Raw genomic sequence first — 17,642 nt, forward strand, 5'->3', positions numbered from 1 at the left:
ATGGTGGCCACCGAGGGGCTGCGGGAGATGGAGGGCAGCGCGCTGCGGCGCCTGGTGTGCCGGGAGGAGGCCGGCGGCGGGCGGTGCCTGCTGCTGGACTGCCGCCCCTTCCTGGCGCACAGCGCCGGCCACATCCGCGGGGCGCTCAACGTTCGCTGCAACACGATCGTGCGGCGGCGGGCCAAGGGCGCCGTCAGCCTGGAGCAGATCCTGCCGGCCGAGGGCGAGGTGCGCGCGCGGCTGCGCGCCGGGCTGTACGCCGCCGTCGTGGTGTACGACGAGCGCAGCCCACGCGCGGAGGCCCTGCGCGAGGACAGCACCGTCGCTCTGGTGGTGCGCGCGCTCCGCCGCGACACGGCGCGCGCCGACATCCGCCTCCTGGCAGGTACCACCGCGGGGCGGCGGGGTGCCTTGGGGGGAGGCGGTGGGACCCGGCGGCCTCACGGGGCTCTTCCCCTCCTCCCGGCTGTCCGTGGGTTGTGGGTGCTGCGTTTGGGGGGTGAGGGGTGGGAGGCACACCCGGCGAAGGGTCCTGGGACAGTCGGCAGCGCGGCCGTCCACCCCGCGCGTGGAGGGGCGCGGAAGCAAACGCCGTCTGAGCCACCTCAGGCTGAGCGAGCGGTGGGGCAGGCCCCACGCCTCCGCCTGGGACGCGGCTGTGGGCTGGGCGGGCACGCAGACCCCGAGAGGGCAAGGTGCAAACCCCGTGGCAGAAGCCACGCCAGATGGAAGGGCGCGATGGGGGGTACGAGTCCGTCGCCCGTGTCCCCCCAGCCCCCCCCGTTGTTCGGGCGCATCCCTAGCCCCACGGCGCCGGGGACGGATTTGTGCAGGACCGAATACCTGCCGTCGCGCCGGCGCCCCGCCGCCGTGGGCAGAACCCCTCGGGACGCCATCGGGGCTTCCCCCCGCCGTGCCGCAGCATCGGCGTGTATTAAACGAGATGCCGTGAGCAGCCGGAGCTGCTGGTCCTGAGAACTGCCGGGAGATGATTTAGGGGAAGGCGTGCCCAGCTGGGGTTCCTGGGTGAGCTCTGTGGGTTGTTTTGGGGGTTTTTGGTTTTTTGTTTTTTTTTTTTGGTTTTCCTTTTTTATTTACAGCCTGAGAGTTAATTTATTCCTTAGTTTACTCACAGCAGGGGTGAGGATGCGTGTGCAGCGTAGCTGAGCGGTTGAGAGGCGGGATAGCTGGAGGAGCTAGCGTGTCCCTTACACTAGATACAGTAGATACAGTAAAAACAGCAGGAGCCGTTCCGAGGATGCCGTACGATACGCGGCTGCGGGAGTGCCTGCGCAGCAAAAGCTCGCTCGGCAATGTGCTTTCGGGTCCTTCGCCGGGAGCCGTGATGGTGCCAGGAGCCGCGTGTGTGGCAGGAAACGCCGCTATGCTTCAAGGGTGGCCTTTGTCAGCTGAGGGCTTCTGGTGCCCCTGTGGTTCTCATAGGGGGTTGTCTGGGGCTTCTACTCCTTTGCTTTTAAGGAACGGGCTCCTGGAGACTCGGTCTCGGCACAAGAGACCTCTTCCTCACTTACCACAGAGCCACTGAAATGCTTGATCTTGCTCTGATTTCACAGGCGCCGTGCTGACCCAGCGCTGTGCACGTCCAAATGCCAGTTTGCTGGGTGCAGGTCACGATGGAGGCCGGGATCGGTCGTGTGCAGATCAGGCTGCTGCCAGGTTCCCCGTGAAACAGCCTGCCTGGGTGTTGCTCGGTGATGGGCACCCACGCGGCGTGGTTCCTGCGCTAGGCAGGGCCCACACGCACAGCGGGGAGCTGCACACTGCTGGATGGAGCCTCTGGACGTGTCGCTTGGCTTGAACGGGTGTTAGATCTGATGAGATACGTGGGAGAGAAACATTCCATCACTGGAAGTATTCAGAAAACGTGTAGACGTGGCACTTCAGGACATGGTTTAGTGGCCATGGTGGTGGTGGGTTGACGGTTGGACTTGATGATCTTAAAGGTCTTTTCCAACCTATATGATTCTGTGATTCTGTGTGATCTTTGACAGTTTGAAAGGGTCGCTTTGCCTTTCTGAGGGAGCCCGTTTCCGCACATCACCCTGAGCAGCTTCTCCTTCTCAGGGTGGTGCGATGGGCACTGGAGTGGGATGTGGTAGATCCAGGGATTTTAGGTTCAGACCTCCTGAAGATGTCCAACAGGGGTGACTTGGTTTTGAGTGCTCCTCCAAATCGAACCAGCGGGGCTGCAAAGGGATGTCAGGCCCTGGAAATGCAGCCCCTGCAAACGGTCCTGCTCATGTGGTGGGGGGGACAGTGCAAATTCAGTGATGCCTATGCATGTTTCTGCTTTAAGGTACTAGACCCCCTCCTTGCGAAGGGGGAGGAAACAAAAAAGGACACCGGGATGCGGGCTGCTTTGCTGGAGACCCTTGCATCCACTCATCTTTTGAGCATCCAGCCTCATTCAGGGCAGTCTCAGAGCTCTGAGGCTGGATAAGGAGTATGTGTCCTGCTGTGTGTGCTCTGGCAAGCCCAAATCTGCAGCCATAAGGTCCTGCAGCTGGGGGGAGTCTTCAGGAGCTATCCTGGGAGCCGGGGCTTGGTCTAGCTAGATTCCTGTGGTGATAATACCTGATTTCTGTTGGTTTTAGGCTCAAGGTGAGACTTAGAAGGATGTCAGGGTTGTTGATTTGGTTTGAATGAGAGAAGGAAATCTCACCAGAGGCGTTTGTTTGCAGCCAACACTGCAGTTTCCCCATCCTGGGAAGTCGATGGCGTTTGCTCTCGTTTTGTGTGCTGTTAGGAAGGTCTGAGGTCACCTTTGCTTCTCCCCCTGGCAGCAGGTCAAAGGACCAAGCTGCTCTTTCACAGGGTCCTCACCTCTGTGTTTGGCTCACACCTGTGTCCTTGAGAGGCAGTGGACGTCTCCCTCTGGAGAATGGCTTTACAGTGGGTTTTTTGGGAGCTCTGGGCTGGAGGGTCAGGCTGGGAAAGTGGGAGACCTCCCCGTGCTTTGTGTCAGGATGCTGTGTCTGGGAAAGCTGGGAACTGAACAGTCATCAGCCTGGGAGCAGCTTTTCCCATTAAAGTCAGAGGGTGCTGGCAACAAATCCTCTCTCCATCACCTTAGAGAGCAACCTTGGCCTCGGTCTGGGGTTTTGGCTGGCGGCGGGTAGGGGACTAACCCCTTGACTGGAGGCTTAGGGCAGCCAAGAGCATTGCAGAGCTCGTGGAGCTCTTGCTCCAAGGGAGTGGTGGGGCCTTAAGGATTCCCCCCTCACTGCCAGGAGCCTGGTTGCTCATCCTGGGGCAGGAGACCACTCTCCATCACTGCAGCATCATCTAGTGGTGAAGGGCACGGCGAGATGTGTCAGCTCCGGCTGTGCTGTGAATGTAGCATGGGATAACACTTCGCTGCTTCTCTTTTTGCAGGGGGTTATGAGCGTTTCTCCTCCGAGTACCCCGAATTCTGTGCAAAAACCAAGTCTCTGAGCAATGTGTCGCCCCCCACCAGCGCCGAGCCGCTGGATTTGGGCTGCAGTTCCTGTGGGACTCCTCTTCATGACCAGGTATGTCCAGAAGCCCACTGCTCAGCTACTTGACTGCTCCTTCTAGCATTGCAACCTGGTCCTGCTGGAGACTCTGCTGTTCCTCAGTGCCAGAGCCCTGCTCTTTTTCCTCTCATGGGAGAGCATGGTGGTCCTCCTGATGCCAGGGTGTTTCTGCTCCCTGGTGAGTGGACAAGACCAAATCCCAGTAACCACACCTGCCCGTTCCTGAACGGGATGAAGAGGAGGAGGGCTGAAATGGGTCTAAGCGCTCAGAAAGGCAGCTTCTGCTCAGGGCCTCCAAGCCATCTGGATGTGTGTCCTGCCCACTTCTGTCCCCTGGTCACCCCCCTATCTGTTGTTTTTCTCTGTAACAGGGTGGCCCTGTGGAAATCCTTCCCTTCCTCTACCTTGGCAGTGCCTACCACGCTGCCCGGCGGGACATGCTTGATGCACTGGGCATCACAGCCCTGCTGAACGTCTCCTCAGACTGCCCCAACCACTTTGAGGGGCACTACCAGTACAAGTGCATCCCCGTGGAGGATAACCACAAAGCTGACATCAGCTCCTGGTTCATGGAGGCGATCGAGTACATTGGTGAGTGCCTGTGCAGAGCAGCCGTGTCCGTTTCACGCGGGGGGAGGTTCCTGCCTCAAAGACCACGAGCCTTTGGCTCAGGGGGGACTGGGGTCCAGCAGGGTCCAGGCCATTTGTTGCACTGGTGGGAGGGAGGTCAGCCAACACCTGCAGGTTTGGCTTTGTTGGAAGGGCATTGGTCTTGCATCTCATCGCCTCTTGCCCTCCAGATTCGGTGAAGGAGTGTTGTGGCCGGGTCCTAGTCCACTGCCAGGCTGGCATCTCCCGCTCTGCCACCATCTGCTTGGCTTACCTGATGATGAAGAAGCGTGTCAAGCTGGAGGAGGCCTTTGAGTTTGTCAAGCAGCGCCGGAGCATCATCTCCCCTAACTTCAGCTTCATGGGGCAGCTGCTGCAGTTTGAATCGCAGGTGTTGGCCACCTCGTGCGCAGTGGAAGCTGCCAGCCCCTCGGGGACACTGCGGGAGCGGGGCAAGGCCACCTCCACCCCCACCTCCCAGTTTGTCTTCAGCTTCCCAGTCTCTGTTGGTGTCCATGCCACCCCCAGCAGCCTCCCCTACCTGCACAGCCCCATCACCACGTCGCCCAGCTGTTAGCTCAGGGGCTGAGGCCAGCCAGGCAGCCAGTGCCAGGTGTGGAGGGGGCAGGTGGAGCCCCGTGAGGTTAAGCAATAGCGCTGGACACTGCCGTTCACCCTGGACTCAAAGTCTTTTTCGTAGAGAAATGTCTTACCTCATCTTGGTTTGTTTTTTGCTTTTTAATTTTATGTTTTGAAAGCATGGAAGTTGTAAAAGCCACAAACCCTGACATTGTCCAGGCTCTTTGGGGGAGGGAAAAAATAGTATACTGGGTTTCCTCAAGTGCCTGGTCTTCATCTCTTTCCATCCCTATTTTGTTGTCTTGTTTCTTTTTTTCTTTAAAAAAAAAAAATACCCCTTTCTCCCTGTATTTCTGCCCTAAGCTCCCCCGGGTTGAAAGGGGAGCATCCCCTCTTTTTATTGTGCAGCAGTCTTTCCCCCTTGCACGAATCGACAGGGGTGGGTGCTGCTTACCTGAGGCAGTTACACTGGGTGACAAGCAGGAGTGGTGGCACAGGGCTGCCTGCAGTCAGCCTCACCCATGCCAGTGCCCGGGGAGGCGATGCTACAGCTTTTGGTCCAAGCCTAGAACATGCCTCATCTTCAACCCACCTGGAGCTGTATTTCCCACCCTACCTCCCTCCTTCCCCCCCAGTCTAATCCAACACACAAGATGCCTGTGTGGCTGATGTACATATGTATGGTTTTGTTCCTTTTTTTTTTTAGAAATTAACTTTTTATTTATTGCCTGACAGAGGGAGAAAATGAAAATAAAACCGTTTTCAACAGTTGTGGCTGGCACAGGTTTGTCCTAAGACCAAGACAGAATAGCAGATGGTGCAAACACTCAGCTTTCACAGAGAAACTGTTAAAAATGTATTTATTGAACTTTAAACTATTACAAGTATTGCAGATCAGACATTTAGCCAAGCACATTTATAGATCAAACTCGGTTGTTACAGAGATGTTACCTAAAGTCCACCATGTAGGTAGGCTGAGAAACCTGCCCATCATCTCTGAGAGAGAGGGTAAAGGAAGAAATAAATAAATGATATCCCAGCTCCATGTAATTGGCAACCAAGAGAGGAAACACAGGGCTAGGTATGAAAACAAGTTATATAAAAAACCAAAAAGGTCAAAAAACTCAACCCCTAGGTACACTGCCATTTGGGCTGGCAGAGAATGAAGATACACAAGCTTACAGGACTGTGGCACAGAAAAATCCCCATTTCAATTTCCAAAGCTGAAGCAAGCTCTGCAGATGTTAACAACAAAGTGTCAAAACTGACTTTAATACAGAGACTCTAATCAAACTACATTAGTAATTAATGGAACCAATACTAGAATTTGCCACTATCAGGTGCAGGAAGATGGGGATAGATATCTCAAAACCAGTCAGGTAATACAACCTGACAGGCATATGTGTTGATGTAATGGGAAACACACCCATTTCTCATGTTCCCTACTGATTCACAGGCTCGCTCACCTTGCTTCAGAAGCTTTAACAGGCATATGCTGTCCCCTGGTCCTCTAAGTTTCACATCTACTGCATGTTCAGATAGGTGGGAACAGTGCCACTCCACCTCCGCGTGCACATCCTGCCGCTCCGTGAAAGATCAGGCGCAGGCTCTGGCCTGTGCCAAAGCCACCACCTCTGACCATCAGTAGATTCAAGTCTATGGAGGTTCACAAGCTGCTCGCTACCTGTGGCAAGAACGGGATCTGTACTATCCCACATCTTCCTCAGCAGGGCTGCAGCACGGCTTAAAATGACTGACGCATGCATTAGGTGCATCGCCTTTTAGACTTCAGAGCTAGATTTTCTGTGGTGAAGCAGCATGGAGAAGAAGAAACCCCATTAAAAATAAATTCACACATTTCCTGACCTTCAGCTTCTGAGAATGATTAGCAATGTTCAAACTAATCTGTTTTGTGGTTGGACCCTTCCTTTTACCCATCTTTTGGAAAAATTTGTTCTGGGTAATTTCTGTTAACAGTCCCATGGGGAAATTCTGGGTAGAGCACGTACTGTGCAGGAGCTCTGACTTCACTGCAGGGATGGAGTCTTTCTGGAGAAGATTGGCCACTGCCTTAAGTAATTCCCGCAGGCCACGCAGTGGCACGACGTGTTAGTGTCCCTCAGCACTTCATGCACTCATGGGGAGCAGACACCTCCTCTAACCTACAACAAACAGTAGGATCAGCTGGTTTCCAGAGCCAAGGAAGTGCCCTTCTCCAGAAGCTACTCCGTCCCATATGCCACCTGCCTCTTCTGTGTCTGCTTCCCACCAAAGCCAGCAGTGCAGAACATTTTGCGGGACTTTCTTTTTGCTTCGGTGTGGAATTTTGTTTTGGGGTATTCCGTTACCAACAAGCAAAGTACAAAAGTTTGCAGGCAAAATAAATTCCTCCTGCATAATGCAGTGGGATTCAATTGCATCACATGCAAACATTCAAAACTGAGGTTAGAAGAATACGTTGCTCATTCCTTGGACTACAGACCAATAGTGACCGCAAAATGGTAGAACTAGTACAAGAGGTTTCTAACAGTCTCCGTGGAGCTGGGATCAAAACAGATTGGCAGATAAAAACAAAGATGAGAAAATAAGATACACCTTATTAAGGTACTGTACTCTCTGCTTTTAATCCTAACAGAAGTTTTGTTGACAGCTGCAATGTCACTCTGCACCAGGTACCTAATTTATCTGTCTCATGGAAACAATTTCAGCAATGGAGAGCAGAACCCTCCCTTCTTTGCTGTGTGGTGAAGTTTCTTTCTGTTTTGCCCATTAAGGTCCCGTCACAAACTGCACAGACATTTCAAAATGCTGCCTCAAAGGGACATGGACAGAAATCGACAGGGCTGAAAGACAACTCCCCCTTTCCCCAGCAGACACCACGTTCTGTCCCAGTGGGAATAGCTTTTTCGGGAGCCAGTGAAAGGTGCCCAAGCTCACAAGCCTTTGAGATGGGTTAGCCCAGCGTGCTCCGGCACCCTCAGTTCCTACCGTGCCTCTGCTGGTGACCCAACACTGCAAATGAGCATCCCATCACCAGGGGACTGCTCTTCTCAGGAAGTCTAAAAACATCTTTATTTCTCAGGAGGCAGCAGCTGGCTGGTTATGGGGGCAATGCTGTTTTTATGGTCCCGTTCTCTAGAATTAGGAGGCATCAAGTTAACTCCCTCAGCTAAAGCAGCAGCACCTGTACCGTAACAACCTGCTAACTGCAGCTCTACTGCCAAAACCACAACCAGCTTTTTCACAGGTGACTTCGATATTGATGGGCAGATCCTCACTTTGTTTTAAACTGTAAGAGGAGCTACAACAACATACACCAGGAGAGGTGGACGCTACCCCTGCACAGGTTTCTACAACACACACACGCGTCATCAGGCCCGGGTACTCCTCCGTGTCTGGCCACAAACGGACACGAGATCACGTCATTACGAGACAAAAACCACTGCAAAATGATTTCCTCACACAGCACCTTTACTCTGCACAGAACATCAGATACGCAAACACTGGCAGTTCAAAGATACTGGACAGTATTTTTATCCTCTAGAAGTTCAAGGCCGCAGAAGGAATCCAGACTAGCCATTAGTTCAATCAGCACACAGGAAACAACAAGCAAGAACAGAATCTAGTGCGGGCTTGGTGGGGTTTTTGTTTTTTACGTTTGTTCTTGTTTTTTGAAAGATGTAAAGCTTTTAACTTCCACACCCACATTAATCATTTTGCTCACCTAAGCAGCACAACTGTTTTACCATTTAAAACTATGTCTAATTGGGGATGGTGAGCAACACCCACTCTCACCGCTATCTGAAACCCTAGTGTAGATAGGCACATCCCCCACTCCATTATTAACTAAGTTAAAAACAAATCCCAAACTTAAATGATGAATACAAAGCTCCAAAGCCTAGTGGTGATCTTTGCAATCCTAACACTATTAAACAAGTAGCCAAAATACAAGCACCCAATTTTATCAATGAAATTTGATTAAAAGGAAAACTAGGCTAGAGCCTGGCTTGGACTTCGAAGCTACATATTTCACTCAGGTCACAAAATGAAGCGAGAACCATATATCCACTGCCAGCTCAAGAAAAATAACCCCCCAAATTCAAGATCTGTTGGAGTATTGCTATTTTCAAGGTTTTATTACAAACAGATGATGCGCAGGTAGCCAGATTGTATCAAATGAATGATTTTACAGTGGGTGAAGTTCCTCTGTGAGGATAACTTGCTTCAACATTAATGTCTTAATGTTAAAAATGAAAATTTTGTGTCTTAGCGCTGAAAGTGAAAAGCTCTTCAGGTTTAAGTTTGTTTTATCCAAATGTGTCAGCAAAATCACACTTGCAGGGAACACATGTATTTTTGTAAACTAAAAAAAGCACACTATTCTGTCGTTTCCTTGCTTTAAGGGGGATAAAACCTGAATGCATGAACTGGATCATCAGATACTAAACAGTGCTGTTTGACAGGGAAATGTACAGTGTGTTGTGTTCAAAGGAACTTCTTTTTTTTTTCCCAGTTGTTATATGCTCAACACTGAAGCACATCTCCTGGTATTGGTTATTAAGAAAATAATTAAAACATCTCTATTTTCAACTTGCTCTGAAGTTGTAAAAACAACACAAAAAAGAAATCTGCTTCTGCTTTTGTTAAATGCATATCCTCCATGTGGGGGACTTTTGAAATTGTTTGATGCTGTGCTGTGCAATGCTTAAAAATAACTTTCTCCTACCCAGTGAAATAAACCTGGGAACTTGCAGCGAAGGGGATTAGAGTGAATAAATCCTAGCTTTGTTCTCTGGTATACCTGCATACAAATCCACTTGCCAACTGATGTTTTAAAAGTTTGTTCTCATCAAAATGTAAAATCAATATTTAAAAAAAATTATTATTTTTGTAAATCCCTTAAGCCCTTCAACTGTGATGTCACACGCAAAGATGTGACATGAAACTGCTATAATACATTCTCCCTTATCAGTTTGAAGCCCATTTATTTCTTCTCAGATTAGAGAGGGACATGAACCAGATATGCCCTCGTGTATGCAATCTTCTGATGTTTCACCTCCTATATCCAGCAAAACTGTACGCTGCTGTAACTGGAGAACATTTCACAAACTGCAAGTTCTTAATAGGAGCCTTATAAAATGTTCTTTTAGAGATGCCAGCAGAGGGCATTGACCTGCTTTATGGAGTTGTTCCAAGCACAAGAGCTGGTTTTACCCTTGAAAATACTTCCTAGGGCTTCCCCGAGAAAACTCAGACAAAGCAGAAAACTGACACAATTTGTTTCCACTCTAAAGTTACACTCACTCATATTACCATTTGCTCAGAGGTGTGCAAAAAAACCCCTATTATTGAAGAACTGGACCTAGCCCCTTCTCAGATGAAATTCATATTGCATTGTTAATGATTTTAGTCAAATCGACTTTGTGCAAAATATCTTTAAGAAGGTTCCGGCTCAACTTCAGAATACAAAAGGAAAATAAATAGCTGACTAGATCTCCTGCAAACATAAAATGACTGGCGTATGCTGAAAAGAAAATTATGGGCTTAATGCAATTTATCTGCAAATAAAATAACTATTATAGTAGTGTCTGAAATTTTAACATGTGAGATGGCATTGATAAAGATTTCCGTTTGCACAATAATGTTCCCAAAGTCTAGATCAAAACAACATTACTTTACACATGGTGACTGCAGAGACTAGGAGCCTGAGATATGTTATTAAAAGGCAGTCCCTTGTAAACTTTCCTCAAAAGGAACAGTAGCAGTTGAGTATGCAAGAGTTACTCATATCCTATTCATCAAGACACCAATGCTTTATAAAAGACATACAGCTTATTTCCAGGTTGTTAAGGATTTTATATGATACTGATTTTCTGAAACACGTATCCATCCAGTCCAAGATTGAAGTCACATCCTTCTTCATTGCTCTGTAGCTACTAGGTCTTTTGCTCTGCTGCTGTTGCTGTCTGTGAGGGAGCTTCTGGTTTCACAATCTGGTATGTAATGAGATATTCTGGGTATGCCTGAAAGTTAAATCAAGAAAAAAAAAGCATTGCTTTATGCAAGGGTATGCTCAGCAAGTTCACATTTGGATTTCAATAAACTGTGATCAGGAAGGACAGTGCAAGAATCAGCTCTATGTTTGCAGACTGCAAAAGAAAAGATTGCAAACCTAGCCAACACTCAGTGGGAACTCCTCAATGTAGTTAATACCTTTGCTAATATACTAGGAGAAAGAAAAAGGTTTCTTCCGTGCGGACACTGCCAGAAAATGTGTGTGCAACAGGAATTCACCATCAGAGTTACTCTCCTTGTCAGCTAATCCTACAGATCAGTCAGCACCTGTAAGTTATTAAAAAATCTCAGATGACCTATGTAGTCCGACCCTAAAATGCTCACTGACCTGCAATTGCTAGCATCTAGACCACATCTAGACAACTGCATACAACTTTTGAGCCCTCCAACACAAGAAAGATGGCAACAAGCTGGAGCCAAGTTCAGCGAAGGACCAATAAGCATTTACTGGCAGTGAAACACTTGGCACATCCAAAGCACGTAACCCAGGTATCTATCCAGTGTTTTCTCAAGACAGCTGGTAGAAGGTTCAGTTCCAGAACAAAGCTAAAGTTGCTGAGGGCAGGGCCTCATTCAGAGGAACCTAGACAGACAAGAGGAGACCAGGCCAACAGAAGCCTCATTGAATCCACCAAGGGCAAACGCACCTGGGATGAACTAATTCCTTATAACATTGCAGGACAGGAAGCAGCTCTGCTGAAAGATGCTGGGGGCCCTTGGTTGACAGCAAGCTAAAGCAGCATCGGCAGTGCGTCTTGGCAGCAATAAAGGCTACCAGCATCCTGTGGTACATCAACAGCAGTGTAGCCAGTCAACTGAGTGTAGCGATGATTGCTGTTCATTCAGTACTCACTAGACCACATCTAGACAACTGCATACAACCTTTGAGCCCTCCAATACAAGAAATATGGCAACAAGCTGGAGCCAAGTTCAGCAAAGGACCAATAAGATAGTCGGGGGAGAGAACACAGGATAAACAGGAAGCGGCTGAGGGAAATGAGCTTGTTCAGTTCAGAAAAGAGAAGGCTTTGTGGGACATACAGCATCTTCCATCACGTATGGAAGGCTACTGAGAAACGAGCGCCAGATTCTTTTCTGAGCTGCACAGCAGGAGAATGAGATTAAAAAACAGGGGAGGTTCTTATTGGATACAAAAAACTTATTTTTTGCTCTGAGGGTAATTAAACAAAGGGACAAGCTGCTGAGAGAAGCTGTGAAACACTGTTCTCAGAGGCCTTCAAGACCTCTCTGGTCAAAGAAAGCCCTCAACAATCTGGTCTGAATTCAGCATGAACAAGAGGCTGGCCTAGGTGACCTCCCCAAGGTTCCTTCAAACCTGAATTTATTATATACTCTTGGAGCCCTCCAGAGTAGTAAACAGACCACTTTTCTACAGTAAGAGTCTAGCTGGGTTATTCAGATTAAAAATCACCTCCTGAAAATGGTTGTGCTACTTCAGCTGCCGTTTAAAGGTAGTCTCTGGCAGACAGGGACACTGTCATGCTGGGAATCTACAGGTAAAAAGCCCACAGTCCTCATTCTCTACAAGAGCCCCAGAAATGCATGTGTTCTTGTTACTGCAGTAACGCCAGTAAAATGCAATGGGAGAATCAGTGCCTCCTGAGAGAAACTACAACTCTTAACAGACTCTAGCAGTGCTGCACGGAGGAATTAGGCAATTCTGCATGGTATAAATCAGAGCAGCTCAGTGGAAAGGAGTAGCATTTGCTGGCTTGATACAGTTCACTGTTTATTTCCACATTAAATGAAAAAAATTTAAAATCTAATCAACCAGGTTATCACAGCACACCTGGTATGGGAAACCAGCCACATCTCCTCTCCAGCTCCAAGCTCTGCCCTTCCACAAATCCACGTACCTGTTCTCCTCTATAGATAACATATTCAGCGTACGCAAGTCCATTCACGCTTGGCCGGCCAATAACAGAATGGTGCCCTGGAGGGGCATGAGCCATTTTCATTGTGCTGAACTGAAGAAAGGATTTTCCAAGGGTCACTCTACAGAAGAGCATTTGTCTAAAAGAAAAAAGAAAACGTAATTTTAAAATATCTTACTAGGAGTTGCATGTTTCCAGAACGATTTCAGACTTTTGAGTTTATTTTGTTACAATTAATTTCTCAAGGCTTTTTGGAGAAATACTTTCAGAAACCAGTTCTAAGGCTGTATAAAACCTGCCACACACACACACAAAAACCTTTCTCGACACGCAGAAGGAAAAACACATGCTTTGGTTAGCCCTCACATTGAGTCCTGTTCTAGCTCATTTTACATAAAGCTGTTGAAAGACGCTGAAACTCTGTCTGTGTTCCTACCAGCAGGGCATGGACAGGTCTCAAAGTGCAAAAAGCAGATTGTTTACTCCAGCACAAAACAAAATGATCTGATCCATAGAACAACAAAATGCTGACCACCACTTTGTATTGCAGTTTTGTTCTGAGAGTGCCTGGAGTTTAATTGCTATTTTCCTCTGACTCTTCATTTTCAAACTTGCTGTTTCAAACCTCTTTCCTGAGCCATAATTCACTTAGATTTATACTCATTGTATGCTTAGACGTAATTTTTTACCTTTCAGTGGGACTCGCTGCATTTATATCCTTTTTTGTTCAGCCTTGACAAGCAGAAAACTGCATTTTTCCTGCCATGACCAAGCTCAAGTTATTCTTTCCCTGCAATTCATCCTGTGCCAGGATCATAAAACCAGGACAGCCAGAATTACATACAAAGAACTCTGCTGGACTCATACCTGTGGCAGATATAACAGGACCTGTCTTTGTGTGTGGGACAGCCTGTTCCTCCCCCTATCCCATACACATACTGGTTGCTTTTTGAAGAGTTCTCGGCAAAGTAAATTCCAGCTCCAAACATTCCTCCAATGTATGCATGCCTTTCATCAAATCCTTTGTGAATGATAGCATTAATAAAAGGAGATCCTAGAACAGAACGACACAAAACGTTGTGTTGTCATACATACTTGTTAAGCTCTGTAGTAATACAGGACTCTATGTCAAAAGGAGCTTGCCTGCCTCAAACAGACCATTAAAAACCAGAAAGAGTGCTCAGTCAGCTGGAAGGGGGCGATACCCAGCAGGATGCAGTGATGTGTGGGATTTATCATTATATACCAAGATCCCACGTGTGACTCATATTTCTTACTCATTTCACAGATCTTGCTAAATGGCTTTTCCCCCCACCCACATTTCAGCGCAATTTATCTTTTCAATGCACACCTTCTCCGGCAGTTAGTACTGGTTAAGATGGGGCAAGATGTCAGGACAATCATACCCAAAACCAATTTCCTACGCAGAATCATAGAAGGATCTAGTGCAGGAGGACCCTCAGGCAACTGTCACTTGTAAGCACTTCTGGATGCTTCTAGAGAACATCTTGCTGAAACTCATGGTTGGTTTTGATTCCTTTCCCTGATGGTTGCCTGAAGTGCCAGGGTAGAACGCTTTTACTGTGTGCTGCTCCTCTCTTTCAGAAGATACTCTGTCTTTCTCACAGCAATATAACATCCTCCCAGCAGCTTTACTGGAAATGACTAAGATATGGCTTAGTAAAAGACTTTTTTTTTAAAATCTTTTAATTTTTTTAATCTTTTTTATCTAGTGTAGCTGTTCAGATTGTGGTAACCACACAGACTAACTCCACCACACCCACACTCCTGCATTTCTAGTGCAGAAATACAATTACTGTAGAGGATGGTGACACAGCAACATTAACATCGCCTGTGGGTCCTTGTAAGCCTTTTTTTTAATTACCAGTACATAAAAATAGAGATCACTTCCTTACCATGAAACAACATGCGTTCATTGTGATGATTATGATTCTCCTCTGAGACCTCCTTTTGCCTGTGACAGAATCTCTCTCTCAACTTCTTGTTCACGACCTTTTGAATCTGCAGTGGTACAACAAGCCCAACCATACTTGAATTGTAATTGAAATTGAATGTAGTTTCACAGAGTTTGCATAAATTCGACAGGGAAACTAAGAGTAAGACACACGAATGGTATAAAGAAACCCCATGGCTGTTCTGCAGGCAGGGCTGAAGTCTTTCAAACAAGTCGGTAGCACATGCCTACAGATGGTTAGAACTACTGTGAAACTGCAGCCCAAGTTCCCTGGTTTAAGGAAGACTCAGGCTTCTTCCCTCAGAGCTTGTAAATACCAAGAACTACAAACTGTCTGAAACTCCTTCCCTCTTTGCTTTGACCTCTGTTGAACAATCTGGGGTAGCTTTTTGAAACTTGCTGTGTCATTTATGTTGAATTTTTATGAAAAGAAACAACTTCTGAGGAAAGAAGTTAGGAGATGTGCTGTTCAATCTATCTTGAGATATCATTCCAGCTCTAATACCACTGTGGCTTCTGTAAAGGACTTCTGCTTTGTTTTGGAGTAGGATGGAAGCAGAATTTGCTTCAGGATGTATGATCTACTGGACCAAGTTGCAAAGGCTCTGCACAGGCTTACTTTTCAAACAGATATACAGCAAGGGTTTGCTGGAGCTCAGGAACCAAGTTCTGTTCTAATTTCCTCTCTTTCCTCCTCCCCCAAAAAAGGAACCAGAAAGTGTACTTTCCCCTCAGAAAGACAACACTCCGTTTTCTGATATGCCAGGGCTTGTAGAAGGTATTTTTCTCGTTGGCAGGGGTAAAGAAGAAGGCGTCAAGATGCAAAGTAGCATAGGGAGATAGAAACTTTTTATTAAGTCATGCTCATCCTCCCTCCCTCCCCAAAACTTTCCTTTAAAAAGGCAAGAAAAGACTACACTGAGAAAAAAAAAATTGTGTTGCAAAATCAAATACAGAAGTTACAGATCTCTGAAATTAAATCAGGCTGTGAATTGTAAGTCAGGCTCTTCACCACTTCTATCTTCAATATCAGTTCTTCAGACTCCTTTAAGAGCACAAGTAGATACTTCTGCCTTATTCCACGGTGCAGAGCACATAATCAGTCTAATTTTAGCATTTAGCACTTGCTTTAACTCTGCTCCTGAATATTATATCCAACGAAGAACTTTTAATATAAAAGGGTGATCCATTAAACTAATTCTGCCTGCTTGCATAAGTACCAACTTATTTTACCACATAGAATTAAGAGGTTTTGAAACTTACCCTGATGACATTGTACCTGTTGAAGATCCCGCCAGCATTTCCACCATCCCGATGCTCACGGATTGTACTTTGCATCTACATAAATGAACATAACTGAATGTTCAGCACACAAAGCTTGCTAGCAAGGCAAAGTATTCATGCAATATCTCAGTATATCACTGGCGACAACAGACAATCTTGACTGAAAATTAATTAAAAGGTGTCACAAAACCCCCCACAACTCAATTTTAAACTGAGGTACACCCTTATTTCTCAGGCACTCAACGCACTATGCTGTTCCACAACAGAGAAGTTGGATGATGCAATTATCCAATCTTGTAATAAAAATCTACATAGGAAAAGGGAGAATAGTGGCACTTGCTATCAAAATTATACACAACTAGAAAACCAGCTTTAGATTGGAAAAAAAAATCTTTGAAAATGAATATACAAAAAGATAATTTTGAAGTAATAAAAAAATGTCTTTCTAATAGAGTACAGTTTGCATTTCTTAGTGATAGGGAAATGCTTGCACTGTAAATTTTCCAGTCTTTAGAAGACCCTGAGAATTTGAACAGTTTCATCATGTCTATTCCAGACGTATTTATAGCTACAGCAACATTTAGTAACAGTTCAAATAACTATCCAAATTTATTATAGCAGACAAGTGACCCTTTGTGTCAGAGAAGTTTATACAAAAGATCTGCACAAACTCCAGTTTACAGTTACTAATCAAAAATATTCCAGGCTAAGCTGGCAGCAATCCTGAATATCTAGACTTTTTAAAAAGACTCCAAACACTTCTATGCTACAGTGTAGGAACACTACACAAATAGCAAATGCACAGTAAAATGGAGTTTCTTCCAAACACAATCTTCAGAAAGTCTCTCTTCTGTTATGATTTTTCTTTCAAAATGGTATCTGCTTGTAGTTTACTTAAATAATAGAGCATGTGTGTGTGTGGGAGGCAAAATTACAGTCAACTCTAAATTATCCAAGAGTTGTTTATCTGGGTTACAGATTAACTAAGCCATTGAGACAAGAGAAAACAAGCTGGTTCACATGCAGAAACAGCCTGAGCACAGAGAATGCCTACAGACTTGCAAGGCTTTGATCCCTTGGTCTTCACTCATGGCCTTTGATTTTCACAGGTCAACCTATCTCAGGAAAGCTGTGGAAAACCCTTGCTATGAGATGACATCCAAAACAAAATAAAAAGGCAAAACTGGGATAACACTAAGTGAGCAAACAGATTACTTATTAAAAAAAATTGGCAGGATGCAACAAAATAATTTCCATAATTGCTCTATATAAAAAGGCAAATGAAAAGCCCTAAACTTCACATCAGATACATGCAATTCATACACCAAAGCATATTTTATCATTATTTTATATTGCATACTTTAGCTCTGAGGGATTATAAGTGAAAAGAGAAATATGCTGCCATTGGAGCATTAAGAAAGGTACTTGCAATACCTCCTCTTCTACGGACTGATACTCCTTATCATCAGGAGCAAGGTCAAGGAGAATGGTCCCCTGACTCACGCAATGGAAAGTCAAATAAGGATTGGTGCCTGCAAAGAGAAGGAATTAAAGGAATAAAAGTCAACAGGAGAAAACAATACCAGCTCCATTTGTATCCAGCTTCATCATTATTCTTCTTAAATAACCCCACTACAGCAGGAAACGCAAAATAAACACAAGGCAGAAGCACAACCTTGAAAAAATAAAGTACTTTTTTTAGCAGCA

General features: G+C 46.3%; 2 protein-coding genes across 3 annotated transcripts in view; one reads left to right on the top strand and one right to left on the bottom strand.

The window, feature by feature from the left end:
• Positions 1 to 4,704, top strand: DUSP4 (dual specificity phosphatase 4; the record flags this gene model as incomplete). Its single annotated transcript, XM_081999118.1, has 4 exons — positions 1 to 385; positions 3,397 to 3,533; positions 3,890 to 4,109; positions 4,319 to 4,704. 4 exons carry the CDS (start codon positions 1 to 3, stop codon positions 4,702 to 4,704), a joined length of 1,128 nt encoding a protein of 375 aa, XP_081855244.1.
• A 5,938-nt stretch (positions 4,705 to 10,642) lies between these two features.
• TNKS (tankyrase) overlaps positions 10,643 to 17,642 on the bottom strand; it is a gene marked incomplete at both ends in the record, with an annotated part of 135,473 nt that continues 128,473 nt past the window's right edge. For both annotated transcript variants that reach the window (XM_081999713.1, XM_081999712.1), the window contains 6 exons: positions 10,643 to 10,729; positions 12,659 to 12,815; positions 13,544 to 13,730; positions 14,593 to 14,698; positions 15,915 to 15,989; positions 17,370 to 17,467. In XM_081999713.1, the coding sequence (XP_081855839.1) occupies positions 10,643 to 10,729; positions 12,659 to 12,815; positions 13,544 to 13,730; positions 14,593 to 14,698; positions 15,915 to 15,989; positions 17,370 to 17,467 (710 nt within the window). The remainder of the gene's footprint in view (positions 10,730 to 12,658; positions 12,816 to 13,543; positions 13,731 to 14,592; positions 14,699 to 15,914; positions 15,990 to 17,369; positions 17,468 to 17,642) is intronic.

The sequence above is a fragment of the Phaethon aethereus genome (assembly GCF_964289735.1).
Source record: "Phaethon aethereus genome assembly, chromosome: 4".
NCBI classification, from domain to species: Eukaryota; Metazoa; Chordata; class Aves; order Phaethontiformes; family Phaethontidae; genus Phaethon; species Phaethon aethereus.